Source organism: Pongo abelii, chromosome 4 (assembly GCF_028885655.2).
Source record: "Pongo abelii isolate AG06213 chromosome 4, NHGRI_mPonAbe1-v2.0_pri, whole genome shotgun sequence".
NCBI classification, from domain to species: domain Eukaryota; kingdom Metazoa; phylum Chordata; class Mammalia; order Primates; family Hominidae; genus Pongo; species Pongo abelii.
In genome coordinates this window covers 164,998,585-165,026,032 of record NC_071989.2, presented here as the reverse complement: position 1 = coordinate 165,026,032, position 27,448 = coordinate 164,998,585, and the positions used below count along the sequence as shown (strand labels likewise).

The 27,448-nt window shown below is 38.5% G+C and overlaps 1 protein-coding gene across 18 annotated transcripts in view; it reads right to left on the bottom strand.

Moving 5' to 3' along the window:
- SGCD (sarcoglycan delta) overlaps window positions 1-27,448 on the bottom strand; it is a 1,054,463-nt gene that overhangs the window by 430,359 nt on the left and 596,656 nt on the right. For 9 of the 18 annotated variants that reach the window (XM_063724343.1, XM_063724355.1, XM_063724340.1 and 6 more), the window contains one exon: window positions 13,864-13,909. The exons of 7 other annotated variants lie outside the window; for them this stretch is intronic. In XM_063724343.1, the coding sequence (XP_063580413.1) occupies window positions 13,864-13,866 (3 nt within the window). In that variant the 5' untranslated portion in view covers window positions 13,867-13,909. Of the gene's footprint in view, window positions 1-13,863; window positions 13,910-16,207; window positions 16,651-27,448 lie in introns of those variants that run through there. 2 more of the 18 variants (XM_063724341.1, XM_063724350.1) reach the window with 2 other exon arrangements.

The window sequence follows — 27,448 nt, the reverse complement described above, 5'->3', positions numbered from 1 at the left end:
GCAAATCAATAAATGTAATCCAGCATATAAACAGAACCAAAGACAAAAACCACACGATTATCTCAATAGATGCAGAAAAGGCCTTTGACCAAATTCAACAACCCTTCATGCTAAAAACTCTCAATAAATTAGGTATTGATGGGACATATCTCAAAATAATAAGAGCTATTTATGACAAACCCACAGCCAATATCGTACTGAATGGGCAAAAACTGGAAGCATTCCCTTTGAAAACTGGCACAAGACAGGGATGCCCTCTCTCACCACTTCTATTCAACATAGTGTTGGAAGTTCTGGCCAGGGCAATTAGGCAAGAGAAGGAAATCAAGGGTATTCAATTAGGAAAAGAGGAAGTCAAATTGTCCCTGTTTGCAGATGACATGATAGTATATCTAGAACACCCCATTGTCTCAGCCCAAAATCTCCTTAAGCTGATAAGCAGCTTCAGCAAAGTCTCAGGATACAAAATCAATGTACAAAAATCACAAGCATTCTTATACATCAATAACAGACAAACAGAGAGCCAAATAATGAGTGAACTCCCATTCACAATTGCTTCAAAGAGAATAAAATACCTAGGAATCCAACTTACAAGGGATGTGAAGGACCTCTTCAAGGAGAACTACAAACCACTGCTCAAGGAAATAAAAGAGGATACAAACAAATGGAAGAACATTCCATGCTCATGGGTAGGAAGAATCAATATCATGAAAATGGCCATCCTTCCCAAGGTAATTTACAGATTCAATGCCACCCCCATCAAGTTACCAATGACTTTCTTCACAGAATTGGAAAAAACTACTTTAAAGTTCATATGGAACCAAAAAAGAGCCCACATCGCCAAGTCAATCCTAAGCCAAAAGAACAAAGCTGGAGGCATCACACTACCTGACTTCAAACTATACTACAAGGCTACAGTAACCAAAACAGCATGGTACTGGTACCAAAACAGAGATATAGATCAATGGAACAGAACAGAGCCGTCAGAAATAATGCCACATATCTACAAGTATCTGATCTTTGACAAACCTGAGAAAAACAAGAAATGGGGAAAGGATTCCCTATTTAATAAATGGTGCTGGGAAAACTGGCTAGCCATATGGAGAAAGCTGAAACTGGATCCATTCCTTACACCTTATACAAAAATCAATTCAAGATGGATTAAAGACTTAAATGTTAGGCCTAAAACCATAAAAACCCTAGAAGAAAACCTAGGCATTACCATTCAGGACATAGGCATGGGCAAGGATTTCATGTCTAAAACACCAAAAGCAATGGCAACAAAAGCCAAAATTGACAAATGGGATCTAATTAAACTCAAGAGCTTCTGCACAGCAAAGGAAACTACCATCAGCGTGAACAGGCAACCTACAAAATGGGAGAAAATTTTCACAACCTACTCATCTGACAAGGGGCTAATATCCAGAATCTACAATGAACTCCAACAAATTTACAAGAAAAAAACAAACAACCCAATCAAAAAGTGGGCGAAGGACATGAACAGACACTTCTCAAAAGAAGACATCTATGCAGCCAAAAAACACATGAAAAAATGCTCACCATCACTGGCCATCAGAGAAATGCAAATCAAAACCACAATGAGATACCATCTCATACCAGTTAGAATGGCAATCATTAAAAAGTCAGGAAACAACAGGTGCTGGAGAGGATGTGGAGAAATAGGAACACTTTTACACTGTTGGTGGGACTGTAAACTAGCTCAACCATTGTGGAAGTCAGTGTGGCAATTCCTCAGGGATCTAGAACTAGAAATTCCATTTGACCCAGCCATCCCATTACTGGGTATATACCCAAAGGACTATAAATCATGCTGCTATAAAGACACATGCACACGTATGTTTATTGCAGCATTATTCACAATAGCAAAGACTTGGAACCAACCCAAATGTCCAACAATGATAGACTGGATTAAGAAAATGTGGCACATATACACCATGGAATACTATGCAGCCATAAAAAATGATGAGTTCACGTCCTTTGTAGGGACATGGATGAAATTGGAAATCATCATTCTCAGTAAACTGTCGCAAGAACAAAAAACCAAACACTGCATATTCTCACTCATAGGTGGGAATTGAACAATGAGAACACATGGGCACAGGAAGGGGAACATCACACTTCGGGGACTGTTGTGGGGTGGGGGGAGCGGGGAGGGATAGCATTGGGAGATATACCTAATGCTAGATGACGAGTTGGTGGGTGCAGCGCACCAGCATGGCACATGTATACATATGTAACTTACCTGCACGTTGTGCACATGTACCATAGAGCCTAAAGTATAATAATAATAATAATAATAATATAATAATAATAATAATAATAAAAAGAAAAAAAAATAAAAATAAAATAAGTAAAAAAAAAAAAAAAAAAAAAGAAAGAAAGAAAATACTTCTTAGGCCACCAGTGTCATCCATGTTGCTGAATCCTATGGATACTTTTTAGTATTTATTTTACTTGTATTCCACCTCACTCAACACAGAAGCAGAAAATGTCTGTTTTCTCTTTTGAAAATTATTATAAAATATTTTTGTATTAAAAAAAAAAGAATCCTGCATGGAAAGGGAAATTTAGATATGCTGAGTACGTTCATTTTTCTAATCAAAAATTAAAACATGTTGAAAGATAAAAACAAAGACGAATGACAATCTCCAATCTATCATTCTTCTTATTCCTTCCCAGAACAAATGTACTGTCCGGGGAATTGAAGTTAAAACTTTAATTCCTCACTTGGGCAGACCTCAGGCCTTTGAAGACCCCAGGAGAGGCCCCAGTAAATCATGACAATAGTCATACAATTGTATAAAATTTTTAAAAGATGTTTTAATCGCAACTCGCTAAACCCTATCTTTTTCTACTCTGACTTCCCCTCATGTTAGCTCTGGAGGATTTACATGCATTTTGGAGATCTAAGAAGAAGTTGGCTTAGTGGTTCATATAGTTTGAATGCAGAATATATTTACATGGTTTGCAGCACTTCCCAGTAGAAGTACATTACTGATAGCTCTCCTGGTGTAGGAATGTCTTCTAGGACTACTCCTTCCACCCATAGCTCCAATTCATCAAGCATGGTGACGTGAAGGAAGAGGACCAAAGGACACGATGCAAAATAAACATGACCTACAATGGCCAGCACCAGAAATACATGGGTAGTAGAAAAGACAGAAGCTAGTCAAAAGTTTATCTGATAATCATCAGATATGTAAAATTTCAAATGTAGAATTCAACTGTCATTGATGCCTCATCAAAACAAATGCTCTACTGTCAATAATACATTGAATTTGGCATATATAATCATAAATGTTCCATATGTGTTTTATTTTGTATGGGAATTGTGGAAAATATAATTAACCAGAATACTTGGGTTTGTAGGTTATGTATAGCATGTGTATCTTTGTGTAAAGTTGTGTGCATTCTACATTACAACCATCAATATTTAAGAAGTTTTGTCAAAATTGCCATAAAAATAATTATCTTTCCATTGTCTACACAGAAAGTGATAATGGCATATAGCTTTCATATGAAGAGACAATTAAAGGCTCTACAACCAGAAAGTACAGAAAAAGTATGAGGCAGTTAATTATTAGCAATATTATCCTTCCTGATTTTGTGATGTCGTCTTTTAAAAATTGATAATTTAATTTCCTTTCTCATTCTAAGGACATATTCATGTTGTTAACTTGTTTGTATTCCTAATATTTTTAGTTTTTTCTTATCCCAGTTGTTTTTAGCAGTAAGGTATTTTTAAGTTATGGTATGTATTTTTAGATATAATGCTATTGCACAATAGTATACTACAGTATAAAGATAAACTTTATCTGCACTGTGAAACCCAAACATTTGTGTGATTCACTTTACTGTCATGTTTGTTTTAATGGAAATAAAGCAAATGCATTTTTTAGCAAAACATTTGTTCAATGAATGAATGAGTGTACATTTGTTCAATGAAAGAATAAATGAATAAAAATCAAGCCACCATTTAACAGTAAAGTGTATTCCCTAGTAATAAATAACTAGCTATATCAGAAGAAGTAAAAACTTATACAACTTTGTTTTTCCAAAGGCACATACAATTATATGAATGCTAAGCAGGCTTAAATCCAAAGCATTACTCCGTCATAAAGCTATTTTCAATGTTGACCTGTTTATAAACAAATTCACTTGACTTAAGGATCATCTGTTTCTTGCACACAAAATGTAAGAGGATTATATTTCCCAAAGAATGAATACAGTAAAACTTTGTTGTTTCGCCATTAGATAGGAAGAAACTACCAAAAGACAAGACAATGCTATTATATAATATAACCACCTGCAATCATTAATTAATTAAATAGTGGTCAAATATTTTAGATGTAGAGTTTCCCAAGAAGGTCACTCTGAATGGCCATATTACTAAAGCATGTTTTGGAGAGCTGTAACCTCATGGTCTCAGGCATTCAAATGTTCCTACCTGGGACTGCAAATGTTCCTAACTGGGATTGCATAGCATTACAGAGTCAAGGCTTGATATTAATTTAATCTAGCAATCTCAAGGGTTGACTTGGACTTGGGCTTGTGAAGTCAAGGATTGACTTGGACTTGGACTTGTGAAGAACCTCCTTCGAGGCTGTGTGGCCCTGTGTAACTTCTACCACTTCAACCACCACCAACACCTCAGTGACTCTGTGATGACCATGCAGCCATCTCCAGTAGCCTCATCAGGGCTCAACGCCAGTCTGAGAAGCCTCCTAACTTTATGCAAATCCCACCCACTGTGAAGTTGTCACCGAGATCTTTGAACCAGGCCCAACCTACATGATACCTGGACCTAGCCATTGTCCATCTAATTAAGGAAGCTACGTGAGCTTCAAAGTGATGAGTCTGCCATCTTCAACAAGTCTTTAATATCTTAACAGAGAAACTGCTCTGTTTAGACTCAAGTGGTCATTAATTTTATATCATGCTGACTTTCCTTCCTATACTTGGTAGGAATCAAACGGCTACTGTGAAAATCTCCTATTGCTCCTCTTCTTACAGGTCATTGAGAAGATATAGGGATGAAAAAGGGTTGTGGGGCAGGAGCATCCACAGCTGGTCGGCTTTGTGAGGCTGAGCACATATTCTAGTCTAATACCATTGAAGTGGTCAGTTTTTGTTTGCATCTTTGTTCCCACAGGGCTCCTCTTCAGGAGAAAAACAAATGCTTTCCTTTTTTGCCCCCTGGAAATAGTTACAGTATCTACATTACCAATTTGCTGTGCAAAAATGCATTATGTTTTCAGGGATGGTTTGTAAACATACAAACAAAAAAAAACCCAGTAAACTTCCTAAAAACACATCAATGCCATCAAGTTTCCTAATGATCTTTCTTTTGGGCCTGTAAAATTGTATGGGCCATGATCAACTCTACCATAAGGCAGAGCTGACAAGAAGAAGGGGCATTAGCAGGCATTTCACTAATGTTTGACTCTGCTCCCCACCAGGCTTCATAATCTCTTGTTCCATAAAGGAATTTATGGGGGTGGGTGCTGTGAGTGCAGTTCTCTGTTCAGTTATGCACTGTCAGGGAGAGACATGGCAAAGTACAGAGTTGACCTTCAGAAAAAAATTCCAATCCCAATCTATTTTTCAACAGTAAAATATTTATATATTTTGACATCTACTATATATGTCAGTAGGTCCTAGAGATAAAGGCCTTCAAAAGGATGAAAATGATCATATTCTGCTTTCATCAAGCTCATATTTTAATGAGTGATGGACAATAAACAATAATGGACAATAATGAAACCCCTAGAACTAAAGTTAGGTGCTAGGAAGAAACGAAGAGGTACCTGTAATAGAGAATAGAAGATGACCCACTCTGGTCATGGAAGGTAATTCTGACAAGGAGACGATTAAGATGATACTTGGGGGTGGGGGCAAGCTTTTCAGCAGAAGGCAGAGCAAGCACTACGGCCTGAAGAACTCAAGCTCAAGAGTTGGATTGAATGAGCTCAGAGGACGGGATGAGAGGTGAGTTTGTAGAAAGAGGTGGGGCACCTCCTAGATTCTAATGAATAGAGAAAAATACAGCAAGACTGATGGTTACATTATCTAATTTAAGAATAAGACAAGTGATACAAATCAAGTAAGTTTTTATTTTTCTTGGTGATGCTACAGGTTAAAATTGGGTAAATTTAAAAGTAAACATGAATTATGTAACTATGAGATTGTAACCAGTTTATATAAATAGTAGGCATAGGTTCCCTCAAAGGCTCATTACAGTTTCTAGAGTTTGTTGTGGAATCTAAGCCATTTTGGATCATCCTGGTACAGAAATAGAAATCCATTAGTCATATTAGTTTATAGGTAAAACTGTTTGCTTTCAAGGTTTGTTTTTTATTCAGCCATCCATACCAGGCATTAGTCTGGGATCACAAATGTTTGGCACAATTTAGACAATGGTAAAAAAATTCATCACTTTTAGTTTTGATGTAACAACATTTGTTTCTTACAAAATTCATCCAGAAAAGTAAGCACCTACTTATGTGAACTAGCCCAGGAATGGCAGTTTCTTTTTAAACAAATATTCAGATTAACTTAATAGTTATAGATTCCAATTCTTAGCTAAAGTACGTAATACCAAAGTGTTGAAAAACTTTTACCAAAAACAAATTCAACAAGTGCATGTATTTAAAAGAATCAAAGAACATGCAGTTAAACAATTCTCTCATTCATACCTTCAGCCTCCCCGCACTGAGGCAACCAGTATTATCAGCTTATTTCTTATCCTTACAGAAATGTTTAATACATATTCAGGCTTTATTCAACATAGATGTTCAGTGCATATGCACATTTATATATTTTTTTACACAAACAAGAGCATATTTTACATAATGCTCTAAACCTAACTTGGTCCATTTAACATAATTGATAGTCCCATAAAAGCATAAAATTAAAAAAAAAACAGCTAGACTATTTTAAATGGTATGGATCTATGATATTTAACTTAACCAGCTCAGAGACAAATAGTGAGGAGGTTGTTTCCAGTCATTTTTTGTTACCTATCATAATGCACATGTAATTTTTTCTACTTGTTCTTGGAAATTAGTCTATGGAGAAAACACAGAAGCAGCAGAAGGGAACAGTGCTGAGGTGTTAAGGAGCTCCTGTTTAAGAGATGGTTAAGCCTGTGGAACCCAGAGAGATCTGAGAACGAAACACAAAGAAGCAAGAGAGTAAAACATGAGGATATCTGGGGAAATATTTCAGTTGGAGGAAACTGGACCAGCAAGTGCAAAGGCCCTGAGGCAGGAGCTCGCTTGGCAGGTAAGGAGGACAGTGTGGCTAGATCAGAGTGGACCAGAGGAGAATGCTTGAAAATAAGCTTCTGTACAGGCAGAAGGGGAAAGAAGCAGGAGCTCAGAGCCACAGTAAAAACCTCAGGTATGATACAGAAAGCAACAGTAACCACTGCAGAACCTAGGCATGGAAATGGGGTGATCAGATTTTCACTTCAGGATCACTCTAGTGTTCTCTAGGGAATGGGCTTAGGAGCGAGAATGGAAGTGTGGAGAACAGGGGCCCGTGACTACTGCAATCATCTTCAGAGAGGTGACAGTGGCCCAGGCCTACAGACAGGTGGGTAAGAAGCTGGGGAGTTGCTGTATTTGGAATCTTGTGGGAAAGCAAAGCTAATAGGATTCTCTGTGGCTTGAGACATGTGGCATCAAAAAGGACAGGAGTCAAGGAGAACCCCAAGGTTTCAGCATAAGCAGCCAGATGCACAAGGGTACCCCACAGGGAACAGCATGAGGATAGAAGGCTTGGAGGGCAGGAGGGGGATGGAGTGTGCAGGGGAATGATGGGGGAAGAGACAGGTGTGTTAATGTTGAAGGCACATGAGATTTCAAAGAGATGGTAAGAGGTAGTGATAAGCAGATAGATAAACAAGAACACTATGATGGCACTTGGAAATGAATCTGGACTTCAAGGGGAAGGAAGACTGGGCTTTGGGACATGAATCTTTAAGACTCCAGGATATGAGTATTATTGAAAGCCATAGACATAGAGCATACACGTTTCACATAGGTCCAAATATACCTCTCAGACAAGTCCCGAGAAACCAGATTGCCAGGTCAAAGTGTATCTGTATAGTTTTTAAATAAATATTGTCAAGGTACCCCACAAATTGTAATATACCTTGTATTTAAGTTTAGAATATTTATCTCTGATGAACCAGAAGATATTTCAGCATTGATGAACATCAATTCTTTCCATCCTAGAGATGCAGGTGTATGAGGTACTAGTTGAGGTGCTTTCAGGCAGATACATTTGTGAAACACACACGCATATTTCTACCAGGAATTAGCAGATACACAAGTGCATACATTCCTGCAACACTATGGGAGATCAATATAATTAAAACCATTTCGTAAATGAAGAAACTGAGGTCCTAAGGAATGCAAGAGTATTCTCAAAGACCCCTAACTAGTAAGTTGGTTAGGGTCTGAACTTAAACACAGGCCGGGTTTTCTCTCCATTACTCACAGGCTGAGGCAAAGACTTAACTTTTCCTGAATACAAAGTAAGGTATTTAGAATTACCGTAGACATATATTCAGTGTGAAATTCATTTGAAACACTGCCACCACCTGCAAATATGTGCTGTCCTTCAGTTCCTCCCCTGACGCTGTTCAAGGCATCTGGGATATATCAATGAGCAACAACAAAGAGCTCTGATCTCATAGCAGTGGAAAGAGGTAGTGATTGGGAGACAGATAATAAACATAAACACCAGCGAATATTATATTTATGTCACAAGGAGATGAATGCTATGAGGAAAAGTCCCACCTCCTAAAAAAAAAAAAGCCAAAAAAAAAAGAAAATAGACCAGCAGTACCAGGTGCTGGGGAATACAGCAGGCTCAATATTTAAAAGCATGGGAGAGATTGACCTCATGGAAAAGGCTATAGTTGAACAAAGACTTGAAGGCATAGCAAGAATTGTTGAAGATTTAGCTCTATATAAAACTAGCCTGGTCCTTGATGTTGCAAGGTGAGGACCAGAAAAGAATATATGAACTGAATGCCCTTGGGCAGGAAAAATAATTTCAAACATCTGATCACAGATTTAATGGTGTCATTTTCACATGCAAAGGATGCTGTATCTACCCCATCATGGCCACTTCTATGGTTAGCTTTCTTATAGTAGTGGCAGATACTCTCAGCAAACCAGCTACTCTGTGTTGTACAAGGTCGGTGCTTTCTAAAACCCCATGGATGATTCCCACCAGAACCAGATAATGACAATAGGAGTCAAGCTACTACAGCTCTTCTGTGACTTGGGGACCAAGCTGTGTAATAAAATAATAATGAACATGACTCAAACACTTGAGATCAGAGAGTGACACACAAGGCCTAAAGGAAACATGGACAATATAAAATCCAAATCCTTATTTAACAGATAATAAAACAAGGTTCAGGGAGGTGAAGTGACTTAATCAAGGTCACAGAGTAAGGCAGCAACAAAACCAAAGTCAGCTAAACTGAAAACCGGTATGTTTCCCATAAATTCCAGGTTTCTGTCTTTTCCGCTTGAACTCCTAGTTTCACATTACTTTCACCAACCATCTACACACAGATTTTGAACAATACTTAGAGACAAATTGCAAAAAGAAAAAAAAAATCACTTTTCTAACATAAAGAAAGCACACATAAATGACAAACACTTGTATAATGGTACTATGTACTAGCCATCGTTCTACATGTATTTAATTCTCACAGACATATAATTAGTACCTGCCTCACAATCATTTCTATTTTACAGTTGAGCCAATGAGAAAGAGTGGTTAAGTAATCTACCCCAAACCTCTTTGCTTGTTAAAGGCACAGCAAGCATTTGGACCCAGAGTGTTTGGCTGGAAAATCTGTTCTCTCATTTCTTATATTAAATGCTTCTAGATATATGTGAATAATTGATTATAACAATGTGATTACTAATGAAAACAATATTGTGATTGTATTAGCTAGAAGTTCTCAATATGGATATTAATTTTAAGACACATTACTGAATACCTATTGAGTGACTACTGTATTCCAGCCAGAGTGAAAGTTACTCTAAGTATAGGCATTTTGTCCCAGGTAATAAACCATCTTTGATATGTCTCTAAAACCTATAAATTTTTACAGCATCATGAAAAGCAGCTACAACAAATTAGGCACATCCTTCTCTAGTGATTCAATAGTTTCATAAAATTAGAATTGATCCAGTAGATTCTCCCTTGACAATTATGTTTGGCAAGAATCTTTAGCTATTACCTGTGCTCTCAAATGCTTGCAATGAAACCTGTGGTATGAAAGGAAATGCTCATCTCATTTTTGGTCATTTTACATATTTTTTTAATCAAAGTTTCTAGAAACAAGTATGATAAAAATAGCTAAACAGCATGCAGTTTTCTAAGCACTTTGCATGCTTTCATGTAGATATGTATATATGTATGTACATCTATTGAGGTATAATTTACTTCTAGTAAAATAAACAGATATTAGCTACATAGCCCAATGAGTTTTACAAATCTGAACATCTTTGGGAACAATATTCACACAGGAGAGGGAACGTTTCTATCACCCGAGAAAATTCTCTTATTCCTCCTCTTAATCAATTCCCTTCCCCAGAGGTTGTGACTATTCTGATTTCTATCACATTTAATGTTTTCAGTCTTAGCTGTAATCCGATGAGGTGGTTCTAACTTTGAGGTCTGGATTCTCGGCCACCATACTGTCCTCCTGCAACTCTGCTCAACAGAGACTTAGACCATCTCAACAGTGTTCTCTGAGAGAATGAAGCCACAATTTAATTATGCCCTAACTTCTCTCCTATGCATCTAGAATATGTACCACCCTTGAGAGAACAGAGAACATGGTCACTCAAATCACCATCTACTTTCTTTGGTTCAGTTGAGAAACTCTAGAAAAAGAGAGCAGACAAATGTAAACATGTACAGGTCAGATAGTGGGGTCAATGAATGAGGTAGACATATGCCCTATCAAAAGGACAGGAGCTGACCACAGCCCACCAGCCACTGTGCCCAAGAAATTACATAGGGAATGCCCATCTTCAGCTTTTTCTAGAAGATCAACATCATGATATCTTAAGATGTTTAAATATTTGATAATTAAGTCAATTAAAACAAACAAACAAAAAAAAAAACCACTTTGTGAGCCAAAATATACCTATAGTCCAAGCCTTTGGGTTGCCGGTTTATCATCTGCTGTTTGGATCAGCAGCCTGGAAACATCAGAGAGAGGGGTGGGGACACAAACTTTTGAAGGTCTCAGCCAGTGTTAGGAGTTAAGCTTTCTCATTACCTGGTAAAAGTTATGCTGTCCAGACACTGGCCTATTACCAATATTCCTGACCCCTGAGGGAAGCAGATAAGGACTTTGGTAAGCACACACTGAACAAATAACAAAGAGAAAAGAAACTTGCAAGGGTGAATGGAACCCAATAAAGAAATAGAGGGAAAGGGCTAGAAAGATTACCGAACAAGAGAGAGGAGAGAAGTCAACCATAGGTAACAATAGGAATGAAAGGAACACAGCGTGGCTCTGTTTCCCACTGTCCTTACCCTGGAGCAATCTTCTTTCATTGAAAACACAGTGCCAATACCATAACCCCAATGAGGGTTAGTACAAGATTTTGTCGAATGATTCATTTGGAGAGAGGAGCTCACCCTGGTATTTATTTACTCTGAACTCAATGAATAGTTTCAGTGGCTGAATAAGTCAATTCCAGCAAGTAACAGCAGAGTTTCCAGGTATTCACAATATATTATTTGGAAGTCAAGGTGCTCACAAGACAGTCTGATCCTATCACACTGGCAAGGAAAAGTGGTCTGAGCAAGGAGGGAGTTTCTAATCCCTGGCAATATAGTTTTTATCAGGGAATTGTGCTGCTCTAATAGGTGCCATTGCTTTATCAGTGAAAAAGAAGAATAAAGTGATTGCATCCATATCCTCCTACACATCCTGAGCTCCACTAATACAACCACCAACAAAGCTTTCTGAGCAAACCGATCTCACAGGATTTATATACTAAGTGAACCACGGTGACATGTTCCCCCCCAGTCCTACAGACCTGTCTGAGAGGCAGGTCAGAGGCTACAGCTTACATGGTTTCCTTTATATGAGGCAGTTCACACTCTGCAATAGGAATTTGAAACAATAATGAAGACCTTTCTGTGTGGCAAGAAAAGTGAAACAAAGGGAAATGTGGAATTTCTAGAGAAATTTGGGCAACACAGGAAAAGTAACCCAGACAATTCAGAGTAAAACATCCTCTCCTTTGCTGATTGTCTGAACTCTTCATTTTACCTTGCTCTACCTTTTTCACTCTTTGTTGATTTGCCTGGTGCTATCTCAGTTCATCTTTACTATATGTATTAATATATTTGACATATTTAAGTGCTTACTGTGTGCAAAAGACAATGCTAAGTGCATTATCTGTACAATCTCACAACACACTATGAGGCAGATACTTTTGTCATGTCCATTTTAGAGATTAGGAAATTGGGACACATTTTGGAGATGATGTAACTTGCCTATGGCCACACAGCCAGGACCCCAGTCTGCGTTTGAGGCAGACCCTGAGCTCAGCTCACAATATAACCACTTTTCTTCCACAGCAAGATGATACCACCTTTCATTTTTTTCTTTCTTGCTGTGCTTCCTCTCCCTACAATCACCCTCTTCCTTTTTGGTTAACAGATGTATGAAGTCCTCACCATGGAATGTGCATTGTTCAGACGACTAAGTTGAGTTCAAGGAGCCATAGTTTTTGTCAGGAGAAGGCTCACTGAAATATGTTCAGAGAAGAGTAAAGAAAGAGTGCAGGAAAAGATGGAGAAATGGGTGAAATGACTCAAGACACCCAGCCTTAAGGGAGACAGACTAAGAGTTATTCTTAAAGAAAAGGAAGAGCCTCAGGATTACAAAAATCATAGGTTGTGAAAACAGAAAACAATTCAGAGGTATCAGATCATCTTACAGATAGGAAACCTGAGATCGGAAGATCAATGGAGCCAGGACCTAAGATTTCTGACCACCTCTACCTTTCCTCCCTCTCTCAACCCCACTTCTGCCCCCAGTACCAGCACGTTCGCCAGACGTGGCTTAGGAAACTATCCAAGATGCTTGAAACCAGAAGTGTTTCTGACTTCAGATTTTTTTAGATTTTTGGAATATTTGCATTATACTTACCATTGAGCATTCCAAATCTGAAAATCCAAAATCATAAATGTTCCAATAAATAATTCCTTTGAGCATCATGTCAGTGCTCAAAAAGTTTCAAATTTTGAAACATTTCAGAGTTCAGATTTTTGGATTTGAGAAGCTCAACACATGTACAACTAACGATGTAGTATGTGCCCTTGGAGAATTTTTTTTTTTTTTGAGATGGAATCTCACTCTGTCGCCCAGGCTGGAGTGCAGTGGCGCCATCTTGGCTCACTGCAAGCTCCATCTTCTAGGTTCACGCCATTCTCCTGCCTCAGCCTCCCGAGTAGCTGGGACTACATGCACCCACCACCATGTCCGGCTAATTTTTGGTATTTTTAGTATAGATGAGATTTCACCGTGTTAGCCAGGATGGTCTTGGTCTCCTGACCTCGTGATCCACCTGCCTCGGCCTCCCAAAGTGCTGGGATTACAGGCGTGAGCCACCACACCCGGCCTGCAGATTTTTTAAAATAAAAAAGTAAAATTAAAGAAATGTCTTCATCAGGATAAGGCATATATAACACTTTGTTCTCTCTTTCAAAAGTTTATGTTAATAATCAAATGACCATGAGCAGGGCCTTGAACAAGCTTTGCTCCCGGGAATTACTCACCATCTCCACCTGGTCCCTTCACTCAACTCTCCTGGCAGTAATGTCTCTGCAAGGAACAAATATGGGTTAAAAATAAGGCCTGAAGAGCCTGCCCCCTCCTTGCCTAGGAAATCTGAACCCTCAGGCAATGCCATTCTTACAAAATGTGCTTTCTGATTACTTTCAGAAGGCAGGGCAGGCTGACCATGCAGTCTCCTGTGGTGAAGTGGCTAAAACAATTCTCTTCACCAAGGCCACCGAGTATCTGCACACTTCCAGTCCAACAAATCAGTGCGTGGTGGCTTTGGCTGTTTCTAATACATGTGTTTCATTCCTGTGCCAAGGGCTCCTCCCTCCACCCTCACTGCCCAGTTTGTGGTGTGGCCATTCCTCTCCCTTCACTGCCTCCACCTCTGCCCTGGATTTCTTCCTCTGTATCCTTCCCCCTTCCGCTGCTTACTTTTTCTCTTCAGATGTCAAGAGAGCTTGACTTCTCCCTACTTTACTTCTAAAAAAGAGAGAAACTATAGAGTTTCTACCAAGTTTCAGGCACTGCTCTTTACAATCCTGCAACCTGGAGTTGCTATTTCACGCCTCTTCTGCTCAATGCTTGACGCACGCTAAATATAGAGGAGTATGACACCCGAGCTCATGGAAGGCTCCCTTTTTCACTGGCAGTGGGCTTGACTATGGTTCATGCCAGTTCCTAATCTGTCTTGGCATTTTTCTCACTCATTAGGCACTTTAGAGAAAAAAATAAGGTCACAGTCCATCCTGACTTCTAACTACATGCCCTTCCTTTCCTCAAGCCCTGCGGTCCCCAAAGCCTCCCCACACCACCCCAACACAAAGATGAAATTAATAAAGAAAATGTTCATGAGCCATCTCTTAAAGATATCCTGCTGCCAGTCCTGTCCCAGGTCCCTCCTCCAAGTACAACACTTGGAACAAAAAAGAAAATCGCTGGCTGAAAATCCTGACCTTCTACCAACAGGACAGAATGTGTGCCTTCTCATTCTAGGTCCTATGCAGAGGAAGCAATGAGAAATGCTGGCTCTCCACTTTTCTTTCAGCATTAACCTCAGGTTCTTCTATTAGCTACTTGTTTAAAGATTGCAGTACACAAGTAAATGCACACCTGTTGTCACAGAGATCCACCCTAAGAGGTCTAGTCACTCTTCAGCTACTCAAGAAGTATCCAAGATTCCATTCATTCATCTCTCCAACCAGACTTTCGGCCAAGCCCTCTTCGGAAAAAACCAATGTTGTCACAGATCGCTGTGCTAGTAATTGTAAAGCAGTTGTAAGGTTTAGCTCGGCTTTCGGCTGAACCAGTCTCTCAAATGCAATGACATTGTACTGTGCGTTTTCTAAATGCTGTACATAAAACAAGGTATAGCTTTCCTATGAGAGGAAAAAATCTATACTGCAATAGAGTTGATAAAGAAGAACCAAAACTGAAGAGCAAAACTGAGATCCCTGTTGTGCTGAAAATTTTTAAAACTTTGATTTTTATAAAAAGCTCTTTTTCAGTAAGGTGGAAAAATAAAACCAAGCGATCAATGAAATAAAATTCACACCATCATGTCTCTGTCCTTTAAGAAGAATTTTGAGTAAACTGCCATTTTCTGTTACTTTTTTATTATCTATGTTTCCTAAAATACACAAGTATTTTTTGAGAGTAAAACTGCAAATTACTCCAAGTGAGAAAATTGGAAATGATTATAGAAACAGAATTACAAATGTTGATCCAGCATAATTCTAGGCAAACATATCACTGACAGTCAAATCCCAGATAATGACAGTCAAACTCCTATATAAAAGATTTTAGAAACCCATACACACATATCTGTTTCGACACTCTGAAAGTGTAATCCAACGTAGAAACTTCAAACTCTGATACCCTCCTAAAATGAGAGCCATTTTCTGCTATTAAAAAACAACAACAACAAAAAAACTCCCCGTTAAAACTCTTGCGAAGCAAAACACACAGACAGTTTCATCTGAAATTATCTTCCTCGCCAGTGAACGGCCCTTCCACGCAGAAAGGAAAAGTTACAGATGGTTGGAGCAGGGTGACAACATAAGGAATTCACATACTTCTCTTTACACAATAATGTTGCCAGCTAAATCCTAACTTTCAAAAAAAGTCTCTCTGCCCTGCTGAAAATCAGACCTTAAAGGGGGAAAAGCACAGATTGGAGCCCCACGCCAATTGTTTACATGACTGAGTTCTAACTTGCTAATTCACACACACACACACACATGCACACACTAAAAACTCGGAGTGCCTGCAAATACAGCAGGCAGATAGCTTAGAAAGTGAACAGAGGCGTGCAAATGCAAGAACTGAACAGTACCCTACCTCTCTTGTCCGTTTCACAAACCGGCCGATGAAAACCGCCCGCGATCCCAGGGCGTGCTGAGCAGCTCTGAAGGAGGTGGCCACTCGGCCCACTGAGTGTGTGCAGGCCCAGCCTGCGCTCAGAAGCTGCCCCAGTCAGATTTTCCAACTGCAGAACTGCAGCCAAGTCCCTGCCCATGCCTGAAGAATTTCCTGAACAGCATTCCCGTTCTTTTTCTGACTGCTTTGAAACTGTACTCTGTACTTCAATATGGCTTTGTCAGACCGACTCACAGCTACTGGGCTGTCTCCAGCTATCAATGGGAAACACATGTGTCAAGCACAGGCTGACTCCCCTGCAACAGCGCTCATGGTGTCTGCCGGGCTGATACAACCAGAAAGAAAACTGCTTCTACGACCAATTCTGATTTTTCAGCCATTCTCCACACAGCCTCTGCTCTGTAGTGCTAGATGCTGGAGATAAGTCCTCTCTTTTTTCTGCTCAACACTGCTCCTTTTTCACTTGCTCCTTACACTTGAGTCCCCAGCTGACCCCTGTCTGCCCCCTGAGCTCTTGCCAGTCCTGATAACAAGCTTATTACAGCTGAGAGATGTAAATTCTAATTTGCTCTCCCTACCTGCCGCTTCCTAAATCTTTGCTCAAAATTTCAATTGCTTGAGGGGGAGCAATATTTTTAGCATTTCCACACTAGTACAGTTCTTCGGAGCTGTCCCCTCAACCTGATATGTACATTTTTTGCTGCAGCAACTAAAAATAATGCAATTATTTTTCAGGCACTTTTGTTGCTCTCTGTTCTGTAACAGTGCTGGCCCAAAAATGTAACATTTTATAGGCTGTTGCAATGTGTGTTATGGTTATGGAAAATAGAAAAGAGAAAAGAATGTACTTTGAATCAGAATGCATCCTCATTCTGTGCACCTGTGATTATTTCTGGATGACACTCCCTCAAGATGCCCTGTGTACATTCTGCTGGATTTGGTGCTCTACCTTTGACATTTTCCCTTTCCATGCAACAAGAGGAAACCTCAAAACAGGAGGAGGACACCCCTCTTCTCCCACACTGAAAAACCCCCATATCTGAAGAGCCAGAGCTAAGTTGTCAAGGTAACATTGTAGAAAAGAGGTGATTTAAAGGGAGAGGAGCATTTGTTTTGAACTGTTTCTTTTTTCTGTTTTTGGTATTAACATTTTACTTCCAAAAATCACACCCCATTGGCAACTTATTCTAAAGAACTGGCTTGCCAGATTTTAAGTGTTGTATGTTCTTGAGGGGATGTTGTAAATAATAGGATTCGGTGGGGTCTTGAGTTTAGCATCAAATTATACTGGGCACTTTCAGTAGGATTAGATTTTTGCCTTGGGAAGCAGTGGGGTGGGGGGCAGTGTGGGGAGGTGTGGGTGCACATCTAAGGTCAAGATGCAATTACAGAATCAGATCTTTGGAGTTGGAAGACACCCCAGAGATCATCCAATCCAAATTGTTTCTACCCTTCATTTTACAGAGGGAAGTAGGGGCCCAGACAAATGAGATGACTTGTCCAGGGTTTTAAAGACAGTCAATACCAGAGCTGAAGCTAGAAATGGGATTGGTGCTCTCTTTTTCCATGTGCTTTCTCTACTGCAGCATAATTTGGGAAGGTGATATCATCTAGCCTTCTAATCAGATAGCCTGGGTCTAATCTTAGCTCTGCATCTTACTGACTATAAACACTGGTCAGCTTGCTTAACCTCTCTCGATCTGGTTCCTCATCTGTGAAATGGGAACCATAATAGAATCTACTGGTAGAATTGTTAAGGATTCAGTGAGATAATCTGTGTAAAGTGTTTATGACTGCCTATAAATACATTTCAGTTTACTTTTTTTTAATGGAGCAAAATCCAAACCTTTTCTCTAATCTAAAAGCAAAATTGTACTCTCCCATCTAGTGTGAGTTGTAGAATAAAGTATTTGAGTGGCTAGTTTTCTGCTGCTTTAACTTTATGTAATGGGGCCTGTCACCTTAAACTTGGAGAACTGTCCTGAAGCCTTATTGGAACATTAAGCCAGCTACACCGCTACTTTCCATTTATTCCCTAAACATAACACTGAAGTCTTTCCTTGAGATTAACTCACAGAAAAGAAAAACAGCCAGATCAAATCTGCAGTCAGTTACGTGAGGCTGAACAAAGTGTCATTCTAGAGAACTGGCCTTTCTCTTTATACCTTAAGAGCGCAAAATTATCATTCTATAAATAGAAAACTATTAACAATTACAATGTCCGTGTTTGGAAATGGCAACGTCCTAAATTAACAACAATAGCAAAATAAAATCCCACAAGTTGAGGGAGAAATCTTTCAGAGAAAATAGCTGCTGCAAATTCTAAAGAATCAGATTTCTACGTGGGGTTCCACAGTCTTTGTCTTAGAGCCAGTGGTAGCAAATTGCTAATGAACCGCTTATTGTTTATTATTCACGTTTTATGCCCTGCTTCTTTTCGGGAAAAAAAAAAAGAAGTTTTAAATAGTTGAAGAAGTTAATTTTGAATGTTCTGGTAATCAATTAAAAAAAAACTCAAGCTGATACTCAGCCCTAATCAAACAATGCTGATATGATTCACCAGACCCTGCCCCTCATGTCTCCCCAAGACTTGTTATGTGGCTCATTTCAATGTGGGCATCTGGAGAGATCTCAGTTTGAGACCCAGCTTTATTACTGCTAGCTAGAAAATCCCGAAAACATACTTAATTCTTCTAATGTTAAGAAACGTTATGCAAAACTTGAAAAATAAAGCCAAAAGGTAGTCTTTTTTTTTTCCATATCATATGTGGGAATTGTTTAACAGGCCCTCTCAAGAAGTATTTAAGGGAATATCATTGTTGAACGTAGTTTGCTATTGAAAAACGTTTCCAGATTTATTACAGGTACATGTTAACTTGGAGATTTTTATCTGATAAAGATGCAAATAATTTCTTTCCAGTAGAGAAAATAACCTCAAATGTGATGATTTATTGCCCTCCAGGACATTACCAGTCTTGTACCTAATGTAGCAATCTCTGCTAGCATCCCTTTGTTAACAAACCTATAAATATTGAGCTCCTCAAATGTTCTTGGAACCAGTCTTACCATCACACCAATTCCCCCACTAATTAAGGAGTCAAGTAAAATATCTGACATATCTTCATTTCATATTTATATGTCATGTTTTTAACTTTTTAAGAAGAATAATTTGACAGTTTTATTCTTTCCACCTATATGAGTGTTATGAATATTACACGAAATAATGTGTAATAAGCACTTAGCAAAATGCATGGCACCCAGTAAATGCTCAAACTATGTAAGCACTGCTAGTATTTAATACGATAGGACTGTACTTGGTTCTCAGTTTTGCAAAGGACTCCTCATCAGTCTTCTTCCTATTACACCTTTTTATTCTTACCATTAGATTCCTGAATCCCCTCTGCAATGGCTGTTCCTGCTGGAATCCTTCCATACATGGTGACCTCTTTGCTTCTCACAGACTTCCACTTTTAATGTTCTAAAATTACAACTAAAATATGTCTCCCTATCACATATTCTATGGTTGCTAATCACAGAAGTCGGTTAAAAATTATGATCTTGAAGATCATATGAACCAGAAAACTCCAATCTTCACTTGAGCATAAGCTCCATGTGGGCAAGGATTTTTGTCTACTTCATTTTCTGCCATTTTTCCAATGTCTAGGATGGGTATATAGTAGACCCTCATTTTTACCCATTGAATAAATAACATCTTTTGACTTACTTGAAAACTGAGATTCCTACATTATCCTTTTCAAAGGATATTTTTACTGTAGATTAAACATATCTGGAGCTACTCGACCATTTCTCTCCATCATGTTTCAGATTCCCTTTGTCACCTGGTTGGCTTTTTTCCTGGGAATATTTCAGTTTCCTTAATTTCCTCCTTGAGTGTGGTGCTGAGAAGTGGACAAACTTTGCAGGTACACTGGGTCTAACGCAAAGAGAGAAGGAACAACTCCTTCTCTCATTCAGAAGCTATACTTCTATTGATGCAATCCATGAACATATTAGGTTTGGAGGCAGTAACCTGGAGTCATAGTGAGTCATGTCAGCTTGGACCACTCTATGACAGGTGCTAGTATTAACCTCATCTCCCACACCATTTATGTCGATGATGTTCAGGCCTAGATTTATGTTAGAATCACCTGGGGTAGCTTTTTAAGAGGACTAGAGCCAGGGTCCCACCCCAGAGGTTTTGATTCTATTAGAATCAGATGGCCACCAGGCAAAAGTATTTTTTAATCCCCTCAGATGATTCCAATGTGAGCCAGACTTAAGAATTACTAAGTTACAGGATCTTGTAAAACATAAACCTGATGGTACAACTCTTTGACTTCAAATTTTAAATGGCTGACCATTGCCTAAAAGGGAACAGCAGCAACCCTCAACTGGTCCCTCACACACTTCTTTAGCTTCATCTGCTGCCACTCCCTCATTCTTCTAATCCTTCAAATAAATCATGTGTCTTTCCACTTTAGGAGACTGAAGAAAAGCTGTTCTTACCTTCTGGACAGATACTACGGTTTCCTAGAAATTGCCTGTGTTCATGCAGTTCTCTCTTATTCAGCCTTTAAATTTAACCTCCATTATCACTTCCTCTGGAATTTATTTCTCCCTGAACCCTCAGACCCAACAGTCCCATTATATAAGCCTATAGACTAGCACTTATTTTAGTTGTGTATACATATTTGTATTTTTATCTGGTTCATGTCAATCTTTCCTGACAATGTTCTCCATGAGGGCAGAGACCTGGCCTGCTTTCCCTAGGTTGTATCCTATTCCTTACACCATGCCTAGCTTGTAGGAAGTACACAATAGATATTTTTAAGTAAGTAAATGCAGGTTTAAAAAAAAATCCAAGTACAGGAACATGCATATAACCCAACTTTCTATATCTTGACTTTTTAGATTTCATTTATTCTTTCTGACCTGTTAAAATATTGTTTGTACTAGGAAACCAACTTGTCTCATAAGATGTAAACAATCTCAAAAACTAACAAGCCATTCATACATTTATCCAAAAGACTTGTGAGAAATTACCAAGTCAGTTGTCAGGCAAAATCTGTAAGGCCTGAAATACAAGCTAGGCTGTGAATATACGGAGTGTGGTCTGCTGTGCCACTGACTTGGGGTGGAGGGAGGGGTAGTTTGATGTAACACAGTAAGGTCATACAGAGAGAGGCACAGAGCAGTTACAGCAAAAGCCTGAAAAGAGGCGTTCATCGGGACCCTTTTGGCTACAGCAGATGGAATTCATTCAAATTAGCCTAAGGAAAAAAGAGGATGGGGGGAGAGATGTACTCAATCATAAAACTATAAAGCCAAGAAGTGGATGTGAAGGCAGGACTGGGAGTAACAGTTGAAATGTAATCAAGACTCTATCTCCCTCTTCTCTAGGCTTCACCCACAGTTTTGCTCTCTCCTTTGGGTGGTAAGACACCCACTGGTAGTCACATGCTCACTTTCCCTGGTAAAATAGATCTTTTCCAGATTGAGCCACGTGCTCATCCATCCCAGAACAAATCTCTGTGACCAGGAGAATGGTGTCCTCATGTTGGTCCTATTTGGCTCCTATAACAACCCTGGAGGCAAAAAGAAAGGGTCACCTCCATCTTCCCAGAATGGCTGTGTAGGGTTATTAGGAAATTGAGAAAAGGTGGTGGGTAGATTAAAGTATCAGGTGAATTATGGATGATGAAATACCAAAGACTCACTTCAGCATCTTGCCCAGAGAAGTTTATTTATTTATTTATTTATTTGTTTGTTTGTTTATTTATTTATTTTCAGTCGGAGTCTTGCTCTGTTGCCCAGGCTGGAGTGCAGTAGTGCAGTCTCGGCTCACTGCAAGCTCTGCTTCTCGGGTTCATGCCATTCTCCTGCCTCAGCCTCCCGAGTATCTAGGACTACAGGTGCCCACCACCATGCCCGGCTAACTTTTTTGTATTTTTAGTAGAGATGGGGTTTCACCGTGTTAGCCAGGATGGTCTCGATCTCCTGACCTCGTGATCCGCCCACCTCGGCCTCCCAAAGTGCTGGGATTACAGGCGTGAGCCACTGCACCCAGCCATTTTTTTTTTAATTTGTTTTTTAGAAATATTATGAGGCAATATTTAGGCAAAGGATAGAAACCGTATTTATTTATTCTATGAAAGCCCAAAACAGTTGAGTTAGACTTAAACTAATGGCAGATGATTAGGGTAGTAACACAATGCCAGCTTTTCATTTGAGAGTTCATTTCATAAATAATACCTGATGGGAAGTGACACTCACTCTGCTCTGGCTCTTCAAAACAGAGTAAATCCAATGCTATTTTTCCATGGCCAAGGGCAAAATTATCTGACTGACTTTGAAGAGACATTTCTGTGGAAGGAATCTGGACCAGGAAGTTTGGCTCAGTGACAAAACAGTGACCCAAACATTTTGAGAATATCTCTATTGGCCAGACACAGTGTCTAAGCTGAAGTCATCTTCTGTTTTGGAAATTCAAATATATACATGGTACACAGTGAGGGATTCTCAAGCTAAGTCATTACTTTCAGAAGGAACTCATACATTTGATAATTAACTTAATGTGATTAGTAATGAAATGTATTGCAAACATACCTTTTTAAAGAAATTAAAGAGCACGAAGCAAATGCAAATACTGTTATAGCTGAATAGATGGCTTCATGTATTCTGTTTCTTTTCAGTGAAAAACACTGACCAATTCTTTTAACGTTCTTTCTGGTCCATAATTTCTCATTGCATTATAGCTTATTGTAAGTAAGCTCTTGAAATATCACATTTTTATTTGGAAATAAAATTTATTGATCAATAAAAGGAGGCTAGGCTACATGATAGGCACTCCATAGTAGGCAGAAATAAATAAGACCTGTGCTTAAAAAATGCATATCATCACTCATCTTTATTTTTGCAATCATATCAGTGCTCAGTGGTACAAGACACAACTGTTGGGTGCAGGAATTCCAAGCTAATGGTAAACTTCTTGAATGAGGAGTGCTGGTTAATACTAAAGACCAAGCCTCAAAATCCAACCCTAAAACCCAACAATTGTACACACACACACACACACACACACACATATCAAAGGCTGTCAAAGACAAATACTTCATCACTATGCATTTCAAATGATTTATCTTTAGAAGGGGTTTATTAGATATGTGAGAGAGACATAATTGAGCAAATCTACAACTAGCACAGTTCCTGGCACATAGTAGTTGCTTCATAAATATTACTTCACTAATAATGAACATTGCTAGTAATTCCTGATATCCTTTCTGCAATGGATTGCAGAGAAAATAACTTTATATAATTTTAAATCTCTCAAATGGTGAGTTGTAGCATATTCTGATGTAAAAGGAAATAATATGTCATCAAGTCCAACCTTTTCATTACTTGTATGAGACAACTGAAAACTGAAAAGAAGATGTGATATGGTCAAAATCACACAGGTAATAGAGGAATTGGGCAAAAGATTCCCATTTTCTGATACCTAGCTGCCTCGTAGGGCAAAGATTGTGATTCTAGGAGATGATTCACTGTATCACCTCTTCACACACTAGGGGAAATTACTGCTGGGGCTTCACTTCCTAAAATACAATTTGTGTTTCAAGATACATTATCTGGTTACTTACTTCTCTCCTCACCTCTTCTTAAGCAATGAGGAAGTCCTTTTTAAGATTCCTAAGTAGTAAGTGAATAAAAACTAAATGTAAATAGATAAGGCTATTAAAAAATTAAAACATGAGTCCAAAAACAGAATGTTATTCCAAGTTAAAGGCAGGCAAAACTGGTCTCATTTGCCTTTAACCCTACACTTAACAGATCAAGTGCTCATTAAATATCTGCTGGAATGAATTGAAGAAAAACATTCCTGTATCTTCAGTGGATTGTAGGGTTTAATGGTAAGGGATTTTCCCCAAGGCTTCCAGTTTGATCAATTTCAACACAGTTTTAACATCCTGAGCCTCATCTCTCGTAATTAGCAGAAACTGTTAGAAGCAACAGACTGGGCCAATCTGGCTGAGCTGCATTATATCGTATCTTAGGATGGAGGGCTGATGTAATAGATACAAAGAAATATATTTCATGTAAAATGAACATAGGGGCTTTATTGGCATGCCCTGATTCTCCCCGCCAAAAAGCAGAAAGAAATGGACAAAAACAGAAAGAAAAAGCATAAAGAGACAGATTGGCTACTTGATGAGCATATCAGACTTCAACTCAACAATGCTGGCACATCTAATGAAAGAATGTGGCATTCAAGAGGTCATCCAAGAGGCCAAATGCGGTGGCTTATGCCTGTAATCCCAGCACTTTGGGAGGCCGAGGCAGGCAGATCACCTGAGGTCAGGAGTTCAAGACCAGCCTGGCCAACATGGTGAAACCCCATTTCTACTAAAAATACAAAACTGAGCCAGGCAAGGTGGCACACGCCTGTAATCCCAGCTACTCAGGATGCTGAGGCAGGAGAATCACTTGAACCTGAGAGGGAGAGGTTGCAGTGAGCCAAGATCACTCCACTGCACTCCATCCAGCCTGGGTGACAGAGTGAGACTTTGTCTCAAAAAAAAAAAGAGGTCGTTCATGGATGCGTAGAAGGAAAGAGAGCCATAAAAAAGTAAGAAGAGTTCATTCAAGCACTGAATAAAGGAGTCTTAGCCAATGGATTCTCCTCATATTTAATGAGTGGTTGGTCTGTTCCAGGGATTGGAGATATGATAGATACAAAACAGGGTCCTTATCCTCAAGGTACTTACAAGACTTTGTGGGGAGGACTTTCACTGTCTCTAGTACCACTGACAAAATTATACCTGTTGGGCTGACTTAGCCTGCTGCCATTAAAGAATCTTTTTTATCTAACTCTCCTTTTTCTGAGTTTAAATGTATTAATTATCCTTTTCATTATGTTCCTTCTTGTTGCATACATCTTCTTAGGGGGAGAGAAGATTTAGCTATTCCTATGCATGTGATACTATTTCTCATGCTAGATTTAAAAATTTGTATTTCTAATTTAGACATCAATCTCATGAAGTTGGTTAATGTGTGAGTCTATCATTGAGAGATAGAACCTCTCTTGTTGAGTTGATAGAATCAGCTTTCTAAGTCTCTTCACTGAACTTGTGAAAGACATTCTGTGAGAACTCCAAGGAAAGAGACTTGCTCATAAATGACTACTATAATAGCTTCAAATTCCCAGACATAGCATATAGAATAATGAATTGGAAAGGGTTTACAGTTAGATAAATGGGTCAATTCTCTACCCATGTCATTTGTCACATTTATAAGAGATCATGGGTGCTGAGCCACTTCATTCATCCTCTCTCACTAAGATCTTATCATACATCAATACTTTATCCCAAAGAAACACTTTAAGATTCTATTATTAGAAGAGCCACAGCAGTACTGGAGCTCAACGTAAAAGGTGAAGTCAAACATCAGTTTGTAGTGACATGACTAGCATCAATACAATTTCTGCTTTTTAAGAGCAAAATCAAAACATAGAACATTTCCACACTGAAAAACTATATTTGGGGTTTTGGAAAGATTTTTGAAGTTCACTGCATTTCAACACATCATGTGAATACTTTATGTAATTTTGAAACTATAGCCTTTCAGTTTTAACACCATTAACCTGAAGGTATTCTTAACATTCAGTTATGGAAAACTGTGTAAGGCAAAACTTTTGAAATTGCGATCATGTTTGTAATTTGTAGAAGTTAGAATTTCTTGGCTCTGGTGTGGAATTTGGCAATCTGGATTATTGTCTTCTTCATCAGAAGAAGATCCTGTTATTAAACTCCCTTATCCCTGAGTTCTCCTCTGTAAAGCAGAACAGCAGCCATCTCCTATGGGTGTGCAAGGCCTTAACAAAATAATCTCAGTAAAATTGGCTCTTACATACATAACCATAGCTAACATGCATCGAGTGCTTACTGTGCTCTTACATAGCAAATGTTCAAATATTAGCAGATATTACTAAATTATCTATTTTGTGAGCCACCCCATTAGTTGATATTTAAATAGATTCAGAATAGGTATGCTTTGGTAGCAAGTGTTTACACTCAAAGCCAACCAAATTCTACCCTTATTTTCGCCATTTTCCAGTGACTTAATTATCACAATTAATTCTTATGATTTAGAGGGTACATTTACAGACCAGACTCATTGTTGTAACTCTAGATAGCAAAACTATGTCATTCTAGTTTATTTCTTAAGTAAGAAAACAATGTTCAATAACAATTCTTCAATGGATCCTCTCTTAAAACTAATTGAATCCAGGCCTCTATTATCAATCATCTGGGTTGGACAATCATTTACTGTCTCTGCCTCCAATCTCCCTCATTCAGCCCTTTGACAATGTACTCTTCAATCTTTAGACAGTGTAGCTTTCACTCTTAGTTCCCATCTCTCACAGGATAAAGTGTGAACTTTCCAATATCATTTATTGAAGAGACTATCCTTTCCCCATTATGTAACTTGGCATCTTTGTAAAAAAATAGTTGACCACACATCGTACAGATGAGTTTATTCCTGGGTTCACTATTCTGTTCTATGTGGCTTATGTGTCTGTGTTTATGCAAGTATCATACTGTTTTGATTACAATATCTTTACAATATAATTTGAAATCAGGGAGTGTGCTGCTTCCAACTTTGTTCTGCTTGCTCAAGATTGTTTTAGTTATTTGAGGTCTTTTGTGATTCCTATTATTTTTGTGTTTTTCTATTCCTATAAAAATACCATTGAAATTTTGGTAGAGATTGAATTTAATCTGTAAATTACTCTGGGTAATATGGACATTTTGACAATATTAATTCTTCCAATTTATGAACATAGGCTATTTTCTATTTAATTATGTCTTCTTCAATTTCATTCGCCAATGTTTTATAGTTTTCAGTGTATAGATCTTGCACTTTCTTGGTTAAATTTATTTCTAGTTATATTTTTGATGCTAGGGAACTGTTTTTCTGATTCCTATTTTGGAAAGTTTGCTATTAGTGTAAAGAAACTCATCTGATTTTTGTATGTTGACTTTGTATCCTATAACTTTACGAAATTCATTTATTAGTTCCAGCAGTTTTTTTGATGAAGTCTTCAGGGCTTTCTATGTATAAGTTAGTATACTCCTCAAACAGAGACAGTTCTACTTCTTCCTTTCTGATTTGGATGGCTTTTATTTTTTTTCTTCCTTAATTGCT